Raw genomic sequence first — 18048 nt, 5'->3', positions numbered from 1 at the left:
GTTTATAAATAATGTATATAGAAATGCCTAACCAATACCTGGCACACAGACACGTAGAGAGTAGTGATGGTGGCAGTAGTAGGGCAGTAATAAAGAGCACACGGCATGGCTAAGTGGCGTCCCTATTGTCATTGTTAGACTTCAGACATAACTTGAGCAAATAAAGACTATTTAGGAGAAATTGTAGGTTTGAGTCACCTTGATTTTCATATCCCGGGCCTAGAGCACACCAAACATCCCAGTGAGGAAATCAATGTGGTAAAACTACAATGCAGCACAGTAAGGGGGGTACAAAAAGTTAAATCATGTAAAATGCAGTGTTGCGTTATTGCACGGTCACTGAGATATCTGGGGCCAGCCTGCATGATTAGCTCTGTGAGTTCTGGAATAAGTTCTGGGAGTCTGGCTGCTTGATCCAAGTACAGCCTCTTCCTGGCTAAAGTTTGGCATCACCTAGTGGTGGATGCCTGCTCTGTTTTAACTATCAGTGGGATAGGCACGTGGCTGACTGGGACACACAGGACAACAGCAGGGATTCCGGTGATCTTTTTGTTACCTCGAGGCTAGGAGAATACATCTGCCTCCCTGCTTCCCTAAGGGGCTCTGGTGTCCTGCCATGTTTCCCTACCAGGCCTTCCCCTCAATATCTCCATCCTATATTCTAGTCCTTTCATCTGCCCTACATTCTCAGGAGGTAAGAACTTTGGTCTGGTGCCTTTTAGAACAAGACTGAAAAAGTGAGAGAACAATAATCAATCTTCAACTGTATTATACCCAATTTTGCATTCTCTCGGGGCTAGTAATTTTAGGGTTCTAATCTAATATCTGTGTTTTACAGGTGGGGAAGTGGAAACTTCCTCAAAGTTACATAATTAGTATTAAAAAAGAAGCTTTGGTTTGATTAGACTAATCCAAAATCTGTGGTCTTTCTACACTTTTATCATTATAATGAAGGAAATGTTTTTATTTATTGTATAAAGGTTTGATTAGACTTTGCCTGTGATAAATTGAGCAGCTTTGTGTGTATATAAGGGAGCACTTTGGGGATACTGTTTTTTAATTTCTTAATATGAGATGAATGTTGTGGTCCTAGAAAGAGGTACTCAGGGTACCAAGTAAAAGATTGCCATGCCTCTACTTAACTGATCAGCCAATATTCTGAAATTCCTGTATCAATAAGATGTGATTGTTATACTTTTATAATGATGGGATGTGTTTGCCTATAAAAGACTGAAAAGCTTCTTCTGGTTATGCAGTCAATCATAAAATTCCTAGTTAAGTATCCGTAATTGCTAGAGAAGTTCTGGGTTTAACATTTCAGATTACCAAAGTGGGACAAAGGTTAAGATTATTCTCCTAGAGTCTCTGACTTCCTGAACTTTATTATGTAGAATAAATTCAGTTCCTGCCCTGGTATTAACATGGGATTTACAAAACCTCAGCTTTACAAACTGAAGAATAAACATCATTTCTTTCCTGTATCATCCGGTTACTTTTAAAAGGTTCGTTGAGACCTAAAAAGGTGGAGTTTGGATTACAGCTGCTTCCTCACGTAATCCCTATTTGATTTTGTGGTGGGGTGGTATAGGAATCTCCCTCACAGTGCATTTTCTTCAAATTGGATTCCAGGTTCAGGCCTTGAGGACAGTCCTAATTTCTAGGAAATCTGAGACTAATGCTCTCTCTGCTCTTCCCCTGGTCTACAATAAGTACCGAGCCACTTAGCCAAGATGAGGCTAAGGCCGTCGATCTCGGAGTAAAGGTTCACGTGAGCGTGTCAAAGCTGTATCGGCTGCTGTGCCTTCCTGTTCTTGGGACAGTGTTGTAAAAGTGGTGCCAGTGTTCTCCCCAGTGTTGTGTGAATTTAGTCACCTTCCCGTTGAGATCAATAAATGTAAATGAATAGTTACTTATTGGATTTCTTGTCCCTCATTATAATTTCATTGTGGTCACTCTTATGTAATGTCTCTCTCATATTTACTAGTTTTGAACTAGTTCTTGATCATTATTCAGGACTAAATTCAGCCTCCTCCTGATAGAGTCCTGATTTACCTTTGTAAGAAATGAATTATCTTCATTTTTATAAAAATCTCTCCTTTATCAAACCCTCAAGAAGCATTCTGACCATCTTTGAGTAATTAGAATTCTCTACTATCAGGGGCCGGCCCCGTGGCTTAGCAGTTAAGTGCGCATGCTCCGCTATTGGAGGCCTGGGTTCGGATCCCGGGCGCACACTGACCACTGCTTCTCTGGCCATGCTGAGGCTGTGTCCCACATACAGCAACTAGAAGAATGTGCAACTATGACATACAACTATCTACTGGGGCTTTGGGGAGAAAAAGGAGGAGGATTGGCAATAGATGTTAGCTCAGAGGCAGTCTTCTTCAGCAAAAACGAGGAGGATTAGCATGGATGTTAGCTCAGGGCTGATCTTCCTCAAAAAAAAAAAAAAAAATTCTCTACTGTTTTTTCCCCAGTCTAGTGTGTGGCTTTTTTGGTTATATTTAATGTCTCTATTACAGTCTCATCCTATTAATAAGGTGTTCTATCTTGTTAAAAATTTTAAGCAAATGTGGAATTTCTGTGTGTTTTGTTTAATTGGACCCCAAGGCCACAGAATTGGATAAATCGTGATCATGGGTCAAGACACACTGTTGTCATTGGTCTCTGCATGGCTGCCTATGTATTTGTTTGTTAACAATATAATGATTACTTTGAGCCCACCACCTGAGACTCTGAGAACTAGACTCTCACTTACAATTTAAGCCTAATTATGTGAATCTCTCCTAGTTCACTCCCTGGCTACTCTCTTACCATTATACTGAGTTTTATGTTAATTATTCCCTTAACTTTAAAAAATGTTTTCATATATGTTCGAATAATACATTAAGTTTTTCTTGTTTTTGAGCTTTCTAAAAAAATATATCATACTGTTTATTGTCCTCTGAGACTTATTTTTTCACTCAGCATTATATTATTAAGATTAATCCATGAAGTATGTAGCTATACATCGTTATTTTCTTAGGCATGTAATTGATAGTGTAGTGGAGCTCCACGCTCTTAGATTCAGTAAGTGGGGCACTGCAAATTAAACTGACAGCCATCAGATTAACAGAAGAAAAGGTTTATTACGTATGCATGTGGAGGCCTTCATAGAAAACATGTGAAGACTCAAAGAAGGATTAGACTTGAGAACTTATTTTAACAAAGAGCAATACATTGTGGAGAAGTAATTAAAAAAAGCAAAAGGATTTGGGGCTTCTAGAGGGGGTAAATTGGGTTAAGGTGAATATATAGGGGAAACTAATGGAAGATAAGGGCTATTTAGTAAGATTTGTTTGTGCAGACCCATCTCAGTACTGACTTTCTGTTTCTAGTGATAATGGTTGTTCTCCACTTCTTGGTATGGGAAAGGGGAGGGGAGACTGCTTTTAGGCAGAAAGAGGGAGGTAGAGAGCTTTTCCTGCATCTGCTCTTTCTCAGTTGCCTTCGGTTCAAAATAATCCTTATACCAAAGTGCCATATTTTGTGGTGTCATACTTTGATCCCCTTCACTAGATTGCAGGCTATGTAAAAAATAGATTTAAACTTCCACCAGCAGTGTATACGAAACCTCATTCATTTACGTTATCTCTATTATTTGGTATTGTCAGACTTAATTTTTTCCCATTGAATAGGTATAAAATGATACTTTGTGTATTTTTATTCTCCTTATTACTAATGAAATCAAGCATTTCTTGATAATGTTTATGGTCTTAGGAATAAGTATAACAAAGGACAAAAATAAAAAATTGCAAAACTTTGCTGAAAGCCTTTAAAGAAGTGCAAAGATATTCCATGTGAATGTAACAATACAGTTATCCCGAAATTGGTCTGTAGATTCATTGCAACTCCAATAAAAATCCTAACAGTTTTTGTGGAGCTTGAAAAGATGACTCTAAATTGAATGTGGAAGAACAATGGGCTAAGAATAGCCAAGCTATGTCTGCAGAAAAATAAGGGGGAACTTGTAGTACGAGACATCAGAACTTATTATTAAGCTCTCATAATTAAGACAGCATGGTTTTGGTACAGACATATACAAATTGGTAGATCAGAATAGAGAACTCAGCAACAGACCCACACGTATGTAGAATACATATCAGTGGTGACTTGTATACTCTTTGACCCAGCAGTTCCTCCTTGTGGACTCTCCAGTGGACCTATACAAGGATATAATGTCAAATGCACAAGATGTGTATTGTATAACATTATATATGTTGCGTATTGAAAATTTACAATAAAATGTTCGTTAATAGGGAGCTCATTAAGTGAATTAAAATATACATACTGGGTATTATATGACTGTTATAAAGCATGAGGAGCTCTAAGTAGTAACATGGACAGATGCATTATTCTGCTAAGTAAAAATAAGATGTGTGGCTTATATGTGGAATCTAAAAAAACAAAACAAAACAAAACACCACGCTTGTAGATACGGAGAGCAGATTGGTGGTTGCCAGAGGCGAGGGTGTGGGAGGTGGGTAAAACGAGTGAAGGGAGTCAAAAGGTACAGACTTCCAGTTATAAAAAAGATAAGTCGTGGGGATGTAATGTACATCATGGCAACTGTAGTTGATAATACTGTGTTGCATATTTGAAAGTTGCTAAGAGTAAATCTTAAAAGTTCTCATCACAAGAAAAAAATTCTGTAACTATGTATGTCACTATGGTGACAGATGTTAACAGATGTTAACTAGACTTATTATGGTGATCATTTCGCAAATATGGAATCATTATGTTGTACGCCTGAAAATAATATAATGCTGTATGTCAATTATACCTCAATAAAAAATTTTAAAAAGGTATGTGGGTGTGTGTAGGAAGAAGTCTGGAAGGATAGACACCAAGTTGTTAATACTGATTATATTTGGGGAAGGGGGCAAGGATTTTACTTTCTGGTTTAAATATTTTGATTTGTTTTACATATTAGAAACTAGTGTGTAATTTTCAAAGAACTAAGCAAAACAAAGATATTAAGTGACAAATTTCTAATACTAATAAAGCCATGAATCATTTAAAATTGTCAGAAAAGTTGGTGTCTTTTTTGGCTTGTCCATGATAGAAAAGTGGACTATGTGGAATGTGGGGTTGGCTCAGTCAAAGGCTGTTTTCCTATAGACGTTCCATAAAGTTATACATGAGTGTCTTTTTAACTTTCTGACAGTAACAATTGTAACAACAACAATAATGGCTGCTTTTTCCCCTACATAGTCCATAGATGAATGATTTGTGACTTTGAAGCTAATATTCTTCAATTTAGAGCTTGTTGAATTAGATGAGTAACTAAATTCTTAGAGAAAATAATAGCATTCTTAGGAAAACGGGAAAATTGACAAATTGGTAATGGATCATATCATGAAAATTAAAATTGCTTTAATTAGTTGAAATGTTGAGAATACTCATAAAAGACATAATTTATTTAGTTTTTACTTACTTGATAATTTTTTTTATTCTAGATTCCTGTTCATCCTGTGCCCGATCCCTTAGTTCATGAAGTTCTAAACTTAGCTTTTAAGCACTTTAAACATAAGGAAGGGTAAGTGAAATACTAATTTGGTATTGTTGCTTTTCTCTGCAGTCCAAGTCTAGAATGTTTAAATATAATTTGAATTCTCATTGATCATTTGTTTATTGAGTTCAAAGCAATTATCTTCCTATTTTTTTTGAATCCACACAAAATGCTTATAGAAAAGATTTTGTAAAAATAATTCTTGAAACCATTGATTGGAGTTATAAGAATCAGAAGGTTAAATTTCATTGCAAATTAAAATGTAGAGATAAAAGAAAATTCATGTGGTTTTTATCATCCTATAAACGAATCTTCAGAGAAAATTATACAACACTGATAAGGAATTTTCAGATTTATTAAGAGTTTATAGAAATAATTAATGAAATATTACATTTGTTCTCTTTATTTTAGATATTCAGGAACCAACACTGGGAATGTGCATATTATTGCAGATCTATATGCAGAGGTGATAGGGGTTCTTGCCCAATCAAAGTAAGTTTTAAAAATCACTGATTTTGATTTGCTTTGTGTTTTAGAATGAATGCTTCATTACTAACTACTATAATAGACACTGACAGTTTTAGGTCTACTATTTTTTTCATAGAGTTATTATGAAGTCTACTCTATACCTTTTATTACTTAGCTGATCTATTCCTTAGAGGATTTTTAAGTAACACTCATACCTTAATTTCACAACTTGTTTTCATTTATTTGGGGTTTTCCATAAACGTCTGAATTGAGGAAGTCAAAAATTGCGTGAATAGTCAGAACGTTACCTTATTCCCCATTTTTAACAATTCTATGAGAAGTGTTTTTAAAAATTTTTGTTTTAGAACTCTTTACAGAGCTAATAATTACTTTTAATACTTTCCAGTTGAGTGCTTTTGTTTCTGAAATAGCAATACAATGCCTTCCTTCTAATCATCTTATTTGTCTTAATACTAAACAGAGTTTTGAATAGGTAGAAGAGATACCAAAAAGGAAAGATAAAAGATACTAGATTACTCCATAAAAAATTTTGTTCATTAGGACTTACACTCAATGAGTTGTATTGAACCATCACTATAGTAAACAATAAAATAAGCTGGTCTTTAGTATTTTGTGGTTGCTCTAAAAACTGTGGAAGATTTTGAATTTCCTTTGTTGCTACTGGGAAATTTCTGAGCTAACAAGTATCAGTTCAGATTTTCTTGGATGCTGTTTAAAGAGTCTTTGGCCCTAAAATCACCATATGACAACCTTTCTAAATTCTAAGAAGGGAAGCACAATTATTGTTAATGTTTAGTAGTTTAGATTTTAATATTAAGTAATGTATTTTATTTAGTGTGTTTTTTATCTTTTGTTCAGACACTAGGGACCTTTGTATAACTAATGCTATAGAACTTAGAACATAATTTGAGAATTTTAAATGATTTAGACATAGACAATAATATCTTAATCTCTCATTTACATTTAATCAATAATGAATCCCTCATCAGGAATATAAACACAAAAACATAGGCATGAGCAATAATATATTTCTTTTAATGGCATGGTAGTTCATGACATTTTAATTTTGATCAAAAATGAATTTCTATCAGGAATATAGATTAAAATTCTAAATAGTACATTAGCATGTTGGGTCTAGGAGAATACTATATATCACAACTAAGTTAAATCTAGGACGGTAAGGATGGTAAATCCAAACGGGCAGTAAATTTACAACATGACACTCAGCCTCACTGGTCTAATTGTAAGAGAAGTGCCACTTGGAGCAATATTGAGGTGTTTTCCACCCGTACATATAATGAGCATGGGAGAAAACATGGACAGATCCGTGTTAGGTGAGCCTGATAGCACCGACATTTGAGGGGGCGAGGGAGGGGAGAAAGAAAGGCTGGGAGGTGTATTAGAATCTTGTCTATGCATGTCCTTTGATTGCAGTGACTATTAATTATTATGAGAAATTTAATAAAGGAACAATCTTAGATTCTAATATTATTGCAATGGGAAGTTTTTTTATTCACTTTATATTTTCTTTATAAAATGCAAAGGAATGCTTTCATGGAAAATGGTATTGTATTCTCAAAGACTCAAATGGAAATAGATAAGTAATACTTCCTATTATGTGTCCATATTTCATTAATATGTAATTGTTTTTTTCCCCACTGTAGTCAATGACCATTGGAAAGTTTGCTTCATTTGTCATTTTTAACTTTCAGGAACTAGTTTCTCCAAGTAACATTAACAGTAAAATCTTTAGTTGTTTCATAATATAAAGAAGGAGAAAATGAAGAATTATTGATTAATAAACTATCAGATATCTTTTTCCAGTGTAAGCAAAGGAAAAACTTAGTAGCCTTAACAGTGTGGTCATTTGAATCCAGGATGGTGCTCACATTTCAAAAGCTCACATTTGGCTTCTTTAGCTTATTTACATTGTGAGACCAGTGTCCCCCCACTCCTCCTCTTCCGTTTTTCTACATTGTAAGGGGATATTAATTTCAAGTAATAATTAGTATCCTACAACTGATTGGTTTATCTCTTTGAACAAATGTGTGGTCTCCAGTCTGCCCTCCATGTAAGTCAAATTGCAGACTTTATAAAAAGGAGCCTTAAAAATTAGAGACATTCTCTGATTTACATGGGGCTGTTTTATGGGTGGGTTATTTGATCTTATTTTTGTGATGATTATTAATTATTAAATGGTAATGGTGCTGTGTTGATGATATTATAGGAATAAAGAAATCCTACTATTTCCCCTTAAGGAACTTCTGATTTTAAAATAAACGAACAGCAAATTTAGAATAACAAATAATTTTGTTTTCCTCTGAATGCTTTTCTAGTCATTTTGATGAGGGCAGAGAAAGGATGTTTAGGTAAAACACCTTTTGATTTCAACGTTAAACATCATGGGGGAAATTAGTATTTTAGTGTATATCTCATGATGTATCAATGTATATTAAAGGTTTCAGGCTGTGAGGAAGAAGTTTGTGACAGAATTAAAAGAACTGCGACAAAAGGAGCAAAGTCCACATGTGGTACAAAGTGTCATCAGCTTAATAATGGGAATGAAATTTTTCCGAGTGAAAATGTATCCTGTAGAAGATTTTGAAGCATCGTTTCAGTTCATGCAGGTGATATACTTTCTCAATTGCAGTGATTAGAATTCGCCTAGCAGTGGTTCTTCTTGCTCTTCATGACTTTTTAAAGAAACAAAATATATATAAATCAGTGACATTGTTATTAATTCCTTATCCCAAATGTTAAGTTCTCACAAGTATGAGGTAACTTTTTTTTTTGGTGAGGAAGATTAGCTGTGAGCTAACATCCATTGCGAATCCTCCTCTTTTTTTGCTGAGGAAGATTTGCCCTGGGCTAACATCCGTGCCCATCTTCCTCTACTTTATATGTGGGATGCCACCACAGTGTGGCTTGATAAGCGGTGCGTCGGTCCACGCCTGGGATCTGAACCTATGAGCCCTGGGCTGCCAAAGCAGAGCACAAGAACTTAACCGCTAAGCCACCGGGCTGGCCCCAACTTTTTTTTTGATGTGAGCATGTTTTGACCTTAGCTCTTTGGTACAATTGCAGAATATTTAAAAAATTATTGTGGTATTAAAAATTCTTTAATCTTCCTCTTTTGTTAATCTAATATGGCTTTTTCCTCCCCTCAAGGAATGTGCTCAGTATTTCTTAGAAGTAAAAGATAAGGATATAAAACATGCACTTGCTGGTTTATTTGTGGAGATTCTTATCCCTGTAGCTGCTGTAAGTATATTTTTACTTTTATATTGTATTTTGAAAGTGCCTTTTCACTGAAGACGTTGCCACATGAAATGCATGTTCTTACCTTCTGGTAATCTCTTAGACAATGAAGCAGAAACTTTGAATGTAATATGAGTATGGGGAAAATGGTTGTTAGACAAATAGCAGAAGAGCGTTGATCAGTCTTTTAATTAAAAGAACAAGCCCAAGCCCTTAAGATTCAGAGACTGTTAGGAGGGCAGTGTTTGCATCCTAGCAGTAATGGTTGCCTCAAGTAGCTGCATTTACTTGTGGCTTTTGCTCCTTACAAAATGGCAGCCATTTTAATAGCCTCTGAGGAGTTTAAAAGTACTGTAACATATGTCCTGGAATTTACAGGACTGTCTCGATTATTAAGTGTTCCGTTCCGATTCATCATGCCTGTCAAAAGATGTATTCTAAATTATTTAGAAATCATGATTGCTATAAATATCATTGTAGTAACTTCTAGGGAAGCAGATTTATAAAAGCTTTTCTTGGTGTAAATGCAGTATGTTATTCAAAAGTAATTTTGCAATTACCGGTAACACAGCATGCTATACATAGGACTCAGGAATTTTAGAATACTTAGAGACATGCTCATTTCTTTTTGTTTCCTGGGTTTTTTCCCCACTCAGGTTTTCTGTATGATGTGTGATACACTACTCACTTTCAGTATACTACATGTTGCTGTATAAATGATATTCTTTTTTTATATATATTATTATTTTATTTTCAAGAAGACTTATGGAGGTAAAATTGACCTACAATAAATTACACATATTTAAAGTGTACAATTTGACATATGTATATATATGCCTGTGAAACTATCACCACAATCAAGATAAGGTACATATCAATCACACCCTAAAAGTTTCTTTATGTTCTTTGTTAATCCCTCCCTCCCACTCACTCTACCTTGTTCTCGAGCAACCACTCGTCTTCTTTTTATCCCTCTACATTAGTTTTGGGTCTCCTAGAATTTTATAATAATGGAATCTTGTGGTACGAACTCTTTTTTCCAGCTTTTTTCACTCTGCATTATTATTTTGAATTTCAACTATGTTGTAGAATATGTCAGTAGCTTATTCCTTTTTCATTGTTGAGTAGTATTTCATTGTATGCATATGCCACAGTTTGGTTATGTGTTCATCTGTTTTTGGACTTTGGGTTTCCAGTTTTGGGCAGTTATAAAGAAAGCTGCTATGAACATTCATTCATGTACAAATCTGTGTATGGACATATGCTTTTATTTCCATTTGGTGAATACGTAGGAGTGGAATTACTGGACCAAATAGTAGATTTAACTCTTAAAGAAATTGCCAAACTAGGTTCCAAAGTGGTTGTACCATTTTGGATTCCAGGAGCAGTGTGTGAGAGTTCTAGTTCCTCCAAATCCTCACCAACACTTGCTTTGGCCTACCTTTTTAGTTTTAGCGATTCTAATAGGTGTGTCATGATATCTCATTGTGGTTTTTATTTGCATTTTCCTGATGACTAATGATTTTGAACGTCTTTTCATGTCCTTATTTGCTGTCCATATATTTTCTTGGTGAAATATCTGTTGAAATCTTTTTTTTTTTTTTTACCATTTTTTAATTGGGATATTTGTTTTCTGATGGAATTTTGAGAGAGAGATTTTTTATGTGTTCTGGGTACAAGTATTTTATCAGATGGTGCTTCATGAATATTTTCTCCTAGCTCATGATTTGTCTTTTAATTATCTTAACTGTGTCTTTGGAAGAGAAGGAGTTTTTAATTTTGATGAAGTCTGATTTATCAATTTGTTCTTTTGTAAATTGTGCTTTTGGGTTCATATCCTAAGAAGTCTTGACTGAACCCAAGGTCACAAAAGTTTTCTCCTATATTTCAGTTTTAGAGTTTACTTTTAGGTCAATGATCCATTTTGAGTTAATTTTGTATATGGTATGAGGTACAGACTGAAATTTTGTTGTGTTTTGTTTAATTTTTTGTTTTGTTTTTGCATATGATATTCAGTTGTTCCAACGTTATTTGACCATTTGTTAACAAGACAGTTCTTTCCAAGTAACTTAGTTCCTTTGTCTAAGAAACCAATTGACTCTATGCGTGGGGGGTGTATTTCTGACTCTATTCTGTTCCAATATCTATGTGTATATTCTTACAACGATAGCATCCTATCTAAATTACTGTAATAAGTTTAGAAGGCAGGTAGTGTACATCTTCCAACTTTATACTTTTTCAAAGTTATTTTGGCTATTCTAGGTCCATTGCATTTCCATATAAATTTTAGAATCACCTAGCCAGTTAAAAAAACTGCTGGGATTTGAATTGGGATTTCATTCAATTAATAAATAAATTGGGAAGGCAGACATCTTAACATAAATTTTTGCAATTCCTGAATGTAGTATCTGTCTTGTTTTACTTAGGTCGTTATTTTCTGTCAACAATGTTTTGTACTTTTCAGTGTACAGATCTTGAACATATTTTGTAAAATTTATCCTTAGGCATTTCATATTTTTATGCTGTTGTAAATGGCATTGTTTTAAAATTTCCTTTTCCTGGTGTTCAAAATACTTTTCAATGTGTATATTTTATTTTATTTTTGTCTTATTACACTGGCGAGGACTTTCAGTACAAGGATAAATAGAAATGAAGAGAGCAGACTTCCCTGCCTCCTTTCACTTTTCTCTGAAATCTACTTTATCTGATATTAATATAGCCACTCCAGCTTTCTTTTAATTGTGTAAGGATAGTATATCTTTTTCCATTCTTTTACTTTTAACCTACTTGTGTTTTTATATTTAAAGTACATTTTTTTGGAGGCAGAATATGGCTGGGTCTTGCTTTTTTATCTAGTCTTCCAATCTCTGCCTTTTTTTTTTTTTTTTACAGTTTTATTTATTTATTTATTTTTTTGTGAGGAAGATCAGCCCTGAGCTAACATCCATGCTAATCCTCCTCTTTTTGCTGGGGAAAACCAGCTCTGAGCTAACATCTATTGCCAATCCTCCTCCTTCCCCCGCCCCCCCCGAAAGCCCCAGTAGATAGTTGTACGTCATAGTTGCACATCCTTCTAGTTGCTGTATGTGGGACGCCACCTCAGCATGGCCGGAGAAGCGGTGCATCCGTGCGCGCCTGGGATCCCAACCCCGGGCCGCCAGTGGTGAAACGCGTGCACTTAACCGCTAAGCCACAGGGCTGGCTCCAATCTCTGTCTTTTAATTGGGGACCACATTCATTTAATATGATTATTGATACAGTTATTTGAAATCTGTTATCTTCTGATTACATTTTTTATTTTTCCCATCTGTTTTTTGTTCCCTTTTTCTCCTTTTTTTTTTTTTTTGCTTTCTTTTGGATTGATTGAATATTTTCATGATTCTTTTATCTCCTTTGTTGGCTTATTAGTTATATTTCATTGTTTTGTCATTCTGTTGTTTATGGTATACATCTTTAACTTACACTGACTACTTCAAGCAGTGTTATACCATTCATGGGTAGTATAAGAACCTTACGATGGTATATACTTCCATTTCTTCCCTGTCCTCGAAGACCTTGCCTCATTTTCCATTCCTCAGGGATTACTTTCTTTTGTTGACTGATATACAGTGTTTTGCATATCATTTCATATATTTTGTTCATTTTTTGACTGTTTCAGATGGTAGGTTAAATCCAGTCACCTTTATTGCCATCTTGGCTAGAAATGGAAGTTAGTAACATGCTGTTTATTCAGGTTTTATTCTATTTAAAAATTTTGAAAATGAAAAAATTTGTTTTCATGTTGAATCAAATTGAACTGTTTTTGGTTTCATTTTTAAATATTGAATTAATTGACTTGTGATCTGTGTGTTCATCTGTACTGGTTTGTGGTATTTAGGTCCTATCTTTAGAGCATGTTTAGAAAAGGTGAACAGGGAATTTCAAGAAAATTTAAAATTTAAAATATTAGTGACATAGTGATTAGCATGATTTTTTTTACCTTTCTTGAATGTTTACTTATAGTTAAATATTTGAAGATTTTTTTTAATGGGTACAAACAAAAGTCATGAATTATGGCTTTGCAAGTAGTTTGAGTCATATAGCCCCCACCCCCCACCGTAGTTTTTAGCCATGTAAATAGGTTCATTTTATCAAAAGAAAATAGACTATCATTTATAAAACCATATCAGCTTTAGTCTATTATCATTAGTACATGTACTTCAATTTCTTTTCCTAGAAATGGTTTGAATTACTGCTTATCCACCCCAAACTGTCGTTTGTGCTTCCCCCTTATCTGAAAATCTGTTTTTGCCAGGTATCTAACTGGTATTGTGTTATAGTTTTTAAGGTGATTCATCAAAAGGAACAGGTTGTAGGAAGAAAGATCTTTGACAATGGTCCATTGTAACTATATTGCCTAATTCTTGTTTTATGCCATGTTTGTTTTGGCAGTTTATTTGTTTGCTAAGGCAGCCCTAACAACGTACCACAAACTACGTGACTTAAACAGCAAAAATTTATTGTCTTAGAGTTAGGGAGGCTAGATGTCTGAGACCAGGGTGTTGGCAGGCTGATTCCTGCCGAGGGCTGTGAGGAACAGTCTGTTCCATGCCTCTCACCTAACTTCTGGTGGTTTACTGACAATCTTGGGCATTCCTTGGCCTATAGAACCATCACCTGTTCTCTACTTTCATCTTCACGTGGCATTCTTCTTGTGTGCATGTCTTTGTCCAAATTTCCCCCTTTGTTTAAGGACACCAGTCATGTTAGAGTAGGGGGTCTTCCTAATCCAATATGACCTTATCCTAACTTAACTAATTACCCCTGCACCAACCTTTTTCCAAATAAGGTCACATTATGAGGTACTCAGAGTTGGGACTTCAATATATGAATTTTGTAGGGACACGGTTCAACTCATAACACCTGCCTCTGCACATAGAGATCCATCTGTCTGGAACATTCTTGCCTCTCTAATAACCTCCCGCCCCCCTTTGCCTGGTTGGACTCTACTTATTGGTTCATTATATGTATTGCATGCTTTCTGTGTGTCAGGGTTTCTTCTATGCACAGAGAATACAACAATGACTAAGGTAGGAAAGACTCCCTGCTCTTAAGAGCTTACTTCTAGTGTGGAAAATAGGCAATAAACTAATATGTAAAATATGTAGATGGTGGTAAGTGCTATGGAGAAATGTAAAGCAGGGTAGAGGGATAAGAATTACTGAAGGGGTAAGGGAGTTGAAATTTTAAATAGAGTGATTAGGAAAGACCACCAGCTTCAAAGAGATGGTGACAATTGAGCAGAAACTAAGGGAATGAGGGAGTAGGACATGCTATGCATGGAGGAAGAGCTTCTTAGGCAGAAGGAACAAGTGCAGATATCCTGAAGCAAGAGCATGCGTGATGTGTTCCAGGAACAGCAAGGAACTAGCTAGTGTGGCTGGGTCCCAGTGTGGGGGGCAGAGTAGTGGGAGATAAGGCCAGGGAGCTTAAATGGGAAGCTATTGCTGTATTTCAGGTAAGAGATACTGGATTCAGTTTAGATGTTACTTCCTGGTGGAGTTTTTCCATAGGGGCACCTTCTTCCAAGAGCACAGAGAATTTCCTCTTACTGTGTCTATCGTAGCTCGAACTCATTGCCTGTTTACTTGCCTGTATTCTCTGCTTGTTCGTTCCGGGTGAGGACCAGATTTATCTTATTTACTTAACATTTGGTCATTTGGCCATTATACTTCATGAGACACTCAGTGAATCATTAACTAATTTCAAACCTTACAGGAAATTCTCGTAATCCTTGTATAGTTTAATCTGTTTGTAACTGTTTTCTTTCTTTTTGCATTATTTTTTACCTAGGCTGTTAAAAATGAAGTGAATGTTCCCTGTTTGAAAAATTTTGTGGAGATGCTTTATCAGACTACTTTTGAACTGAGCTCCAGAAAGAAGCATTCATTGGTATTGAGAAACATTTCAAACCTTTACATAGGAGTTTAGTAATTGATTTATGAATTCAGTGGAGGTTTAAGATAACTGTAAAAATTGAAATTGTAGAATACCCAAAGTATAATACAAGGGAAAATTTTATATATTTTCTCCTGCTCTTTTAAAAACTTTCTATGCTTAATTTTATTAGCTCTACATTTGATAGGTTATTCAGACTTCATTCTAGGTACTTACCTGTCTTGACAGGTACTTTAAATTATATATTATAATATGGGAAAGGTTGAATGTACTCTTACATTAAACCCTAAATTCCTTTATTTTATATTATAATAAATTGCATTCTGAAACATCAGATTATTTAGGAGCCATTGTCTAATTACATCATTTCTATTCAGAGATTTAAGGCATTTTTTTCCACTTAACCACTAACTTCATGTCACTTTGAAGGATTTTTCTGTAAAATTTTAGTTTCAGAAAGCTGAAACTTGACTGCCAGTCTGTCCTCTCATCCCAGGGCCTGTGTTCATAACCACTGTACTTGTTGAGGCAGTAATGAGTCTGGGGAGAAATAATAGCATGTTTTAACTCAGGGAATTGTTATCAGTCAAGGAGTTGTTTTTATAGAAAGTTTGCCCTTTATGGTTCTTTGTTAGATTATTCTAGGTGATCGTATTTCTTTTTACAAATGGGAAAACTGCATAAAAGAATTTTTTGTTTGTTTATGAGAATAAATGAAATATAATTTACAAGTCTAGTGCTTTTCCATGAAAAATGTTAATTCTCTTTCCCCTGTTTCCTATAGGCTCTATATCCACTAATTACCTGCCTTTTATGTGTCAGTCAGAAACAGTTTTTTTTAAATAACTGGCATATTTTCCTACAGAACTGTTTGTCGCATTTAAAGGTAAGATGTAGTCTCATTTATGACCTGTAAATATTGACTGTAGCATATTCACTTGTGCATATACATTGAACAGTATATAATAAAACTTTTATTACTGTTGTTACATTTGAATAGTAATACTTTACCACATTTCTTTTCTTATACATACTTCATTCCTTCTATAGGGAATCAGGTATAGATGTGAATAAACTTTTGATTGAAAATTTAGTTTGCCTTAATGAATGCAAAATTGTATATTTTTAATGAATGTTTTTTATCTTTTCTTAGATCTAGCAATATTTGTTAATAAATTCCTTTAGAATTGCAAAGTATTAATTAATCTTACAAAACTCTCCAGATACTCACTTTGTGTTTTGTTTTGAGAAAATTAAGTAACGTTGGCTCAAGTCTAAATAATATGAAAAAAGCCTTGGTAATAAAATATCACTAAAGGCACATTTAATGTAAGTATGCCCAGACAAATCTTAAAGTGTGGTACTGGATCCACATGGATGTAAAAGCTCCCGAAATGTGACTTGAATCAAGGGATAATTGTTACTAACACTATTTGGCATATCCATGTCTGGACTCCTTTAGTGTTGAGGACAAAACCATGAGAGAGAAGGATCATTTTCTTCCCAGGATTCTTTGCTAGCGGGGTCTAACAGGATCTTCTTTTCTTCTGTGGATAGGAGCACAGTTAATGTCTGACACAGAACGTGGGAATATTTCTCATCTGCACGTCATGTGAATGCTTGATTTGAATACTGTTTTTGATACATAGATGAACATATTTTAATGTTTCTTATAAGTTATAATAACTTGGTAGATATGACATTTCATTTCCTGTTATTCGTTTAAGTTACAGTTAAGACCGAAAACCTTATACTTTAAAGACAATGAAAGCAAGGCACAGATAGATTAAATGACTTGTCTCCAGCCCTACAGCTCATTGTGGTGTTGTGAGAAATAGGTCTGGCTCTTTCCCACTTTGGGAATGACCCACTGGATAACATTATCCTATATATCTTTTTCATGGTTTTACATTATCATTTTCAAAAATGCCCTGATTTCTTAGTAAAGTATATATATAAAAAATATAAGTCTTTGAAAAACATTTTTGGCTATTTTCCTCCTAGATATGCATTGATGTTATTCATATTTGAATGAGAATTGATGTGCTCTCTTTGATTTACTTATGAAAATTCCCAGGACCAAATCAAGCTGACTAAACTCTTTTTGTCATGCAGCCAGAAAATAAGTTTTATTTAATTAATTACATTATACTGTTTTCTGTCCTTATTTTGATAATTCATACACATATAGATACTGAAAGGGAATTGATCATTTTCTGGGTAGTATGATTTTTCATACTTTTGATAAAATATTTTAAGACATGCATTTAAGTGTTTTCTGGAAGGTTGCTTTGTTTCATGACAATTCATACTTTTCTGTTGCTTGTTGGAATTTTTTTATATATCTATGTTTCCACCTAACATATTTGCAGTTCTTTTGCAGTACCTTAACTTTTTTTTTGTCTAAAGGCTTTCGTTTTAAATGCTCTGTTTTCTTTGAATCCTTACCTCCTGTTAAATATTTCTGGCGTATTGTCCATTTTCGTTAATGGCTATGTCAATCTACCAGGCTAAAGGAGATAAGAGCCCCTTAGCATGAATATTTGAAATATAGTCGTCTTGGCCATTAACCCTTAACTTACATTAAGGCTCTATTCAGCAGAAATTTTAGGAATTGGCTCCTGTTTCTTACATTTTAGATACTGTGGCTATGCTGCAGAGTTGAGGTAAGGAGTTGAGCGTTCAGGGAAAAACTATGCTAGTTATCTGTTATAATAGGTTTAGTTTGTTTGTTTTATGTATAGGAAAAATTGGTCTAAGATAAAGGCCTCATCTAAATTGATTTTGAGATTCAAAGCCAAAAAGTGATAGAG

At 34.6% G+C, this 18048-nt stretch overlaps 1 protein-coding gene across 1 annotated transcript in view; it reads left to right on the top strand.

The window, feature by feature from the left end:
- The window catches only part of FRYL (FRY like transcription coactivator), a 247891-nt gene that overhangs the window by 132262 nt on the left and 97581 nt on the right, over positions 1-18048 (top strand). Inside the window, 6 exon segments of the mRNA XM_058547022.1 lie at positions 5499-5578; positions 5963-6043; positions 8499-8667; positions 9209-9301; positions 15131-15229; positions 16020-16121. Coding sequence (XP_058403005.1) covers positions 5499-5578; positions 5963-6043; positions 8499-8667; positions 9209-9301; positions 15131-15229; positions 16020-16121 — 624 coding nt within the window.

The sequence above is a fragment of the Diceros bicornis genome, chromosome 8, assembly GCF_020826845.1.
Source record: "Diceros bicornis minor isolate mBicDic1 chromosome 8, mDicBic1.mat.cur, whole genome shotgun sequence".
NCBI classification, from domain to species: domain Eukaryota; kingdom Metazoa; phylum Chordata; class Mammalia; order Perissodactyla; family Rhinocerotidae; genus Diceros; species Diceros bicornis.
This window is presented reverse-complemented; position numbering and strand designations above follow the sequence as displayed.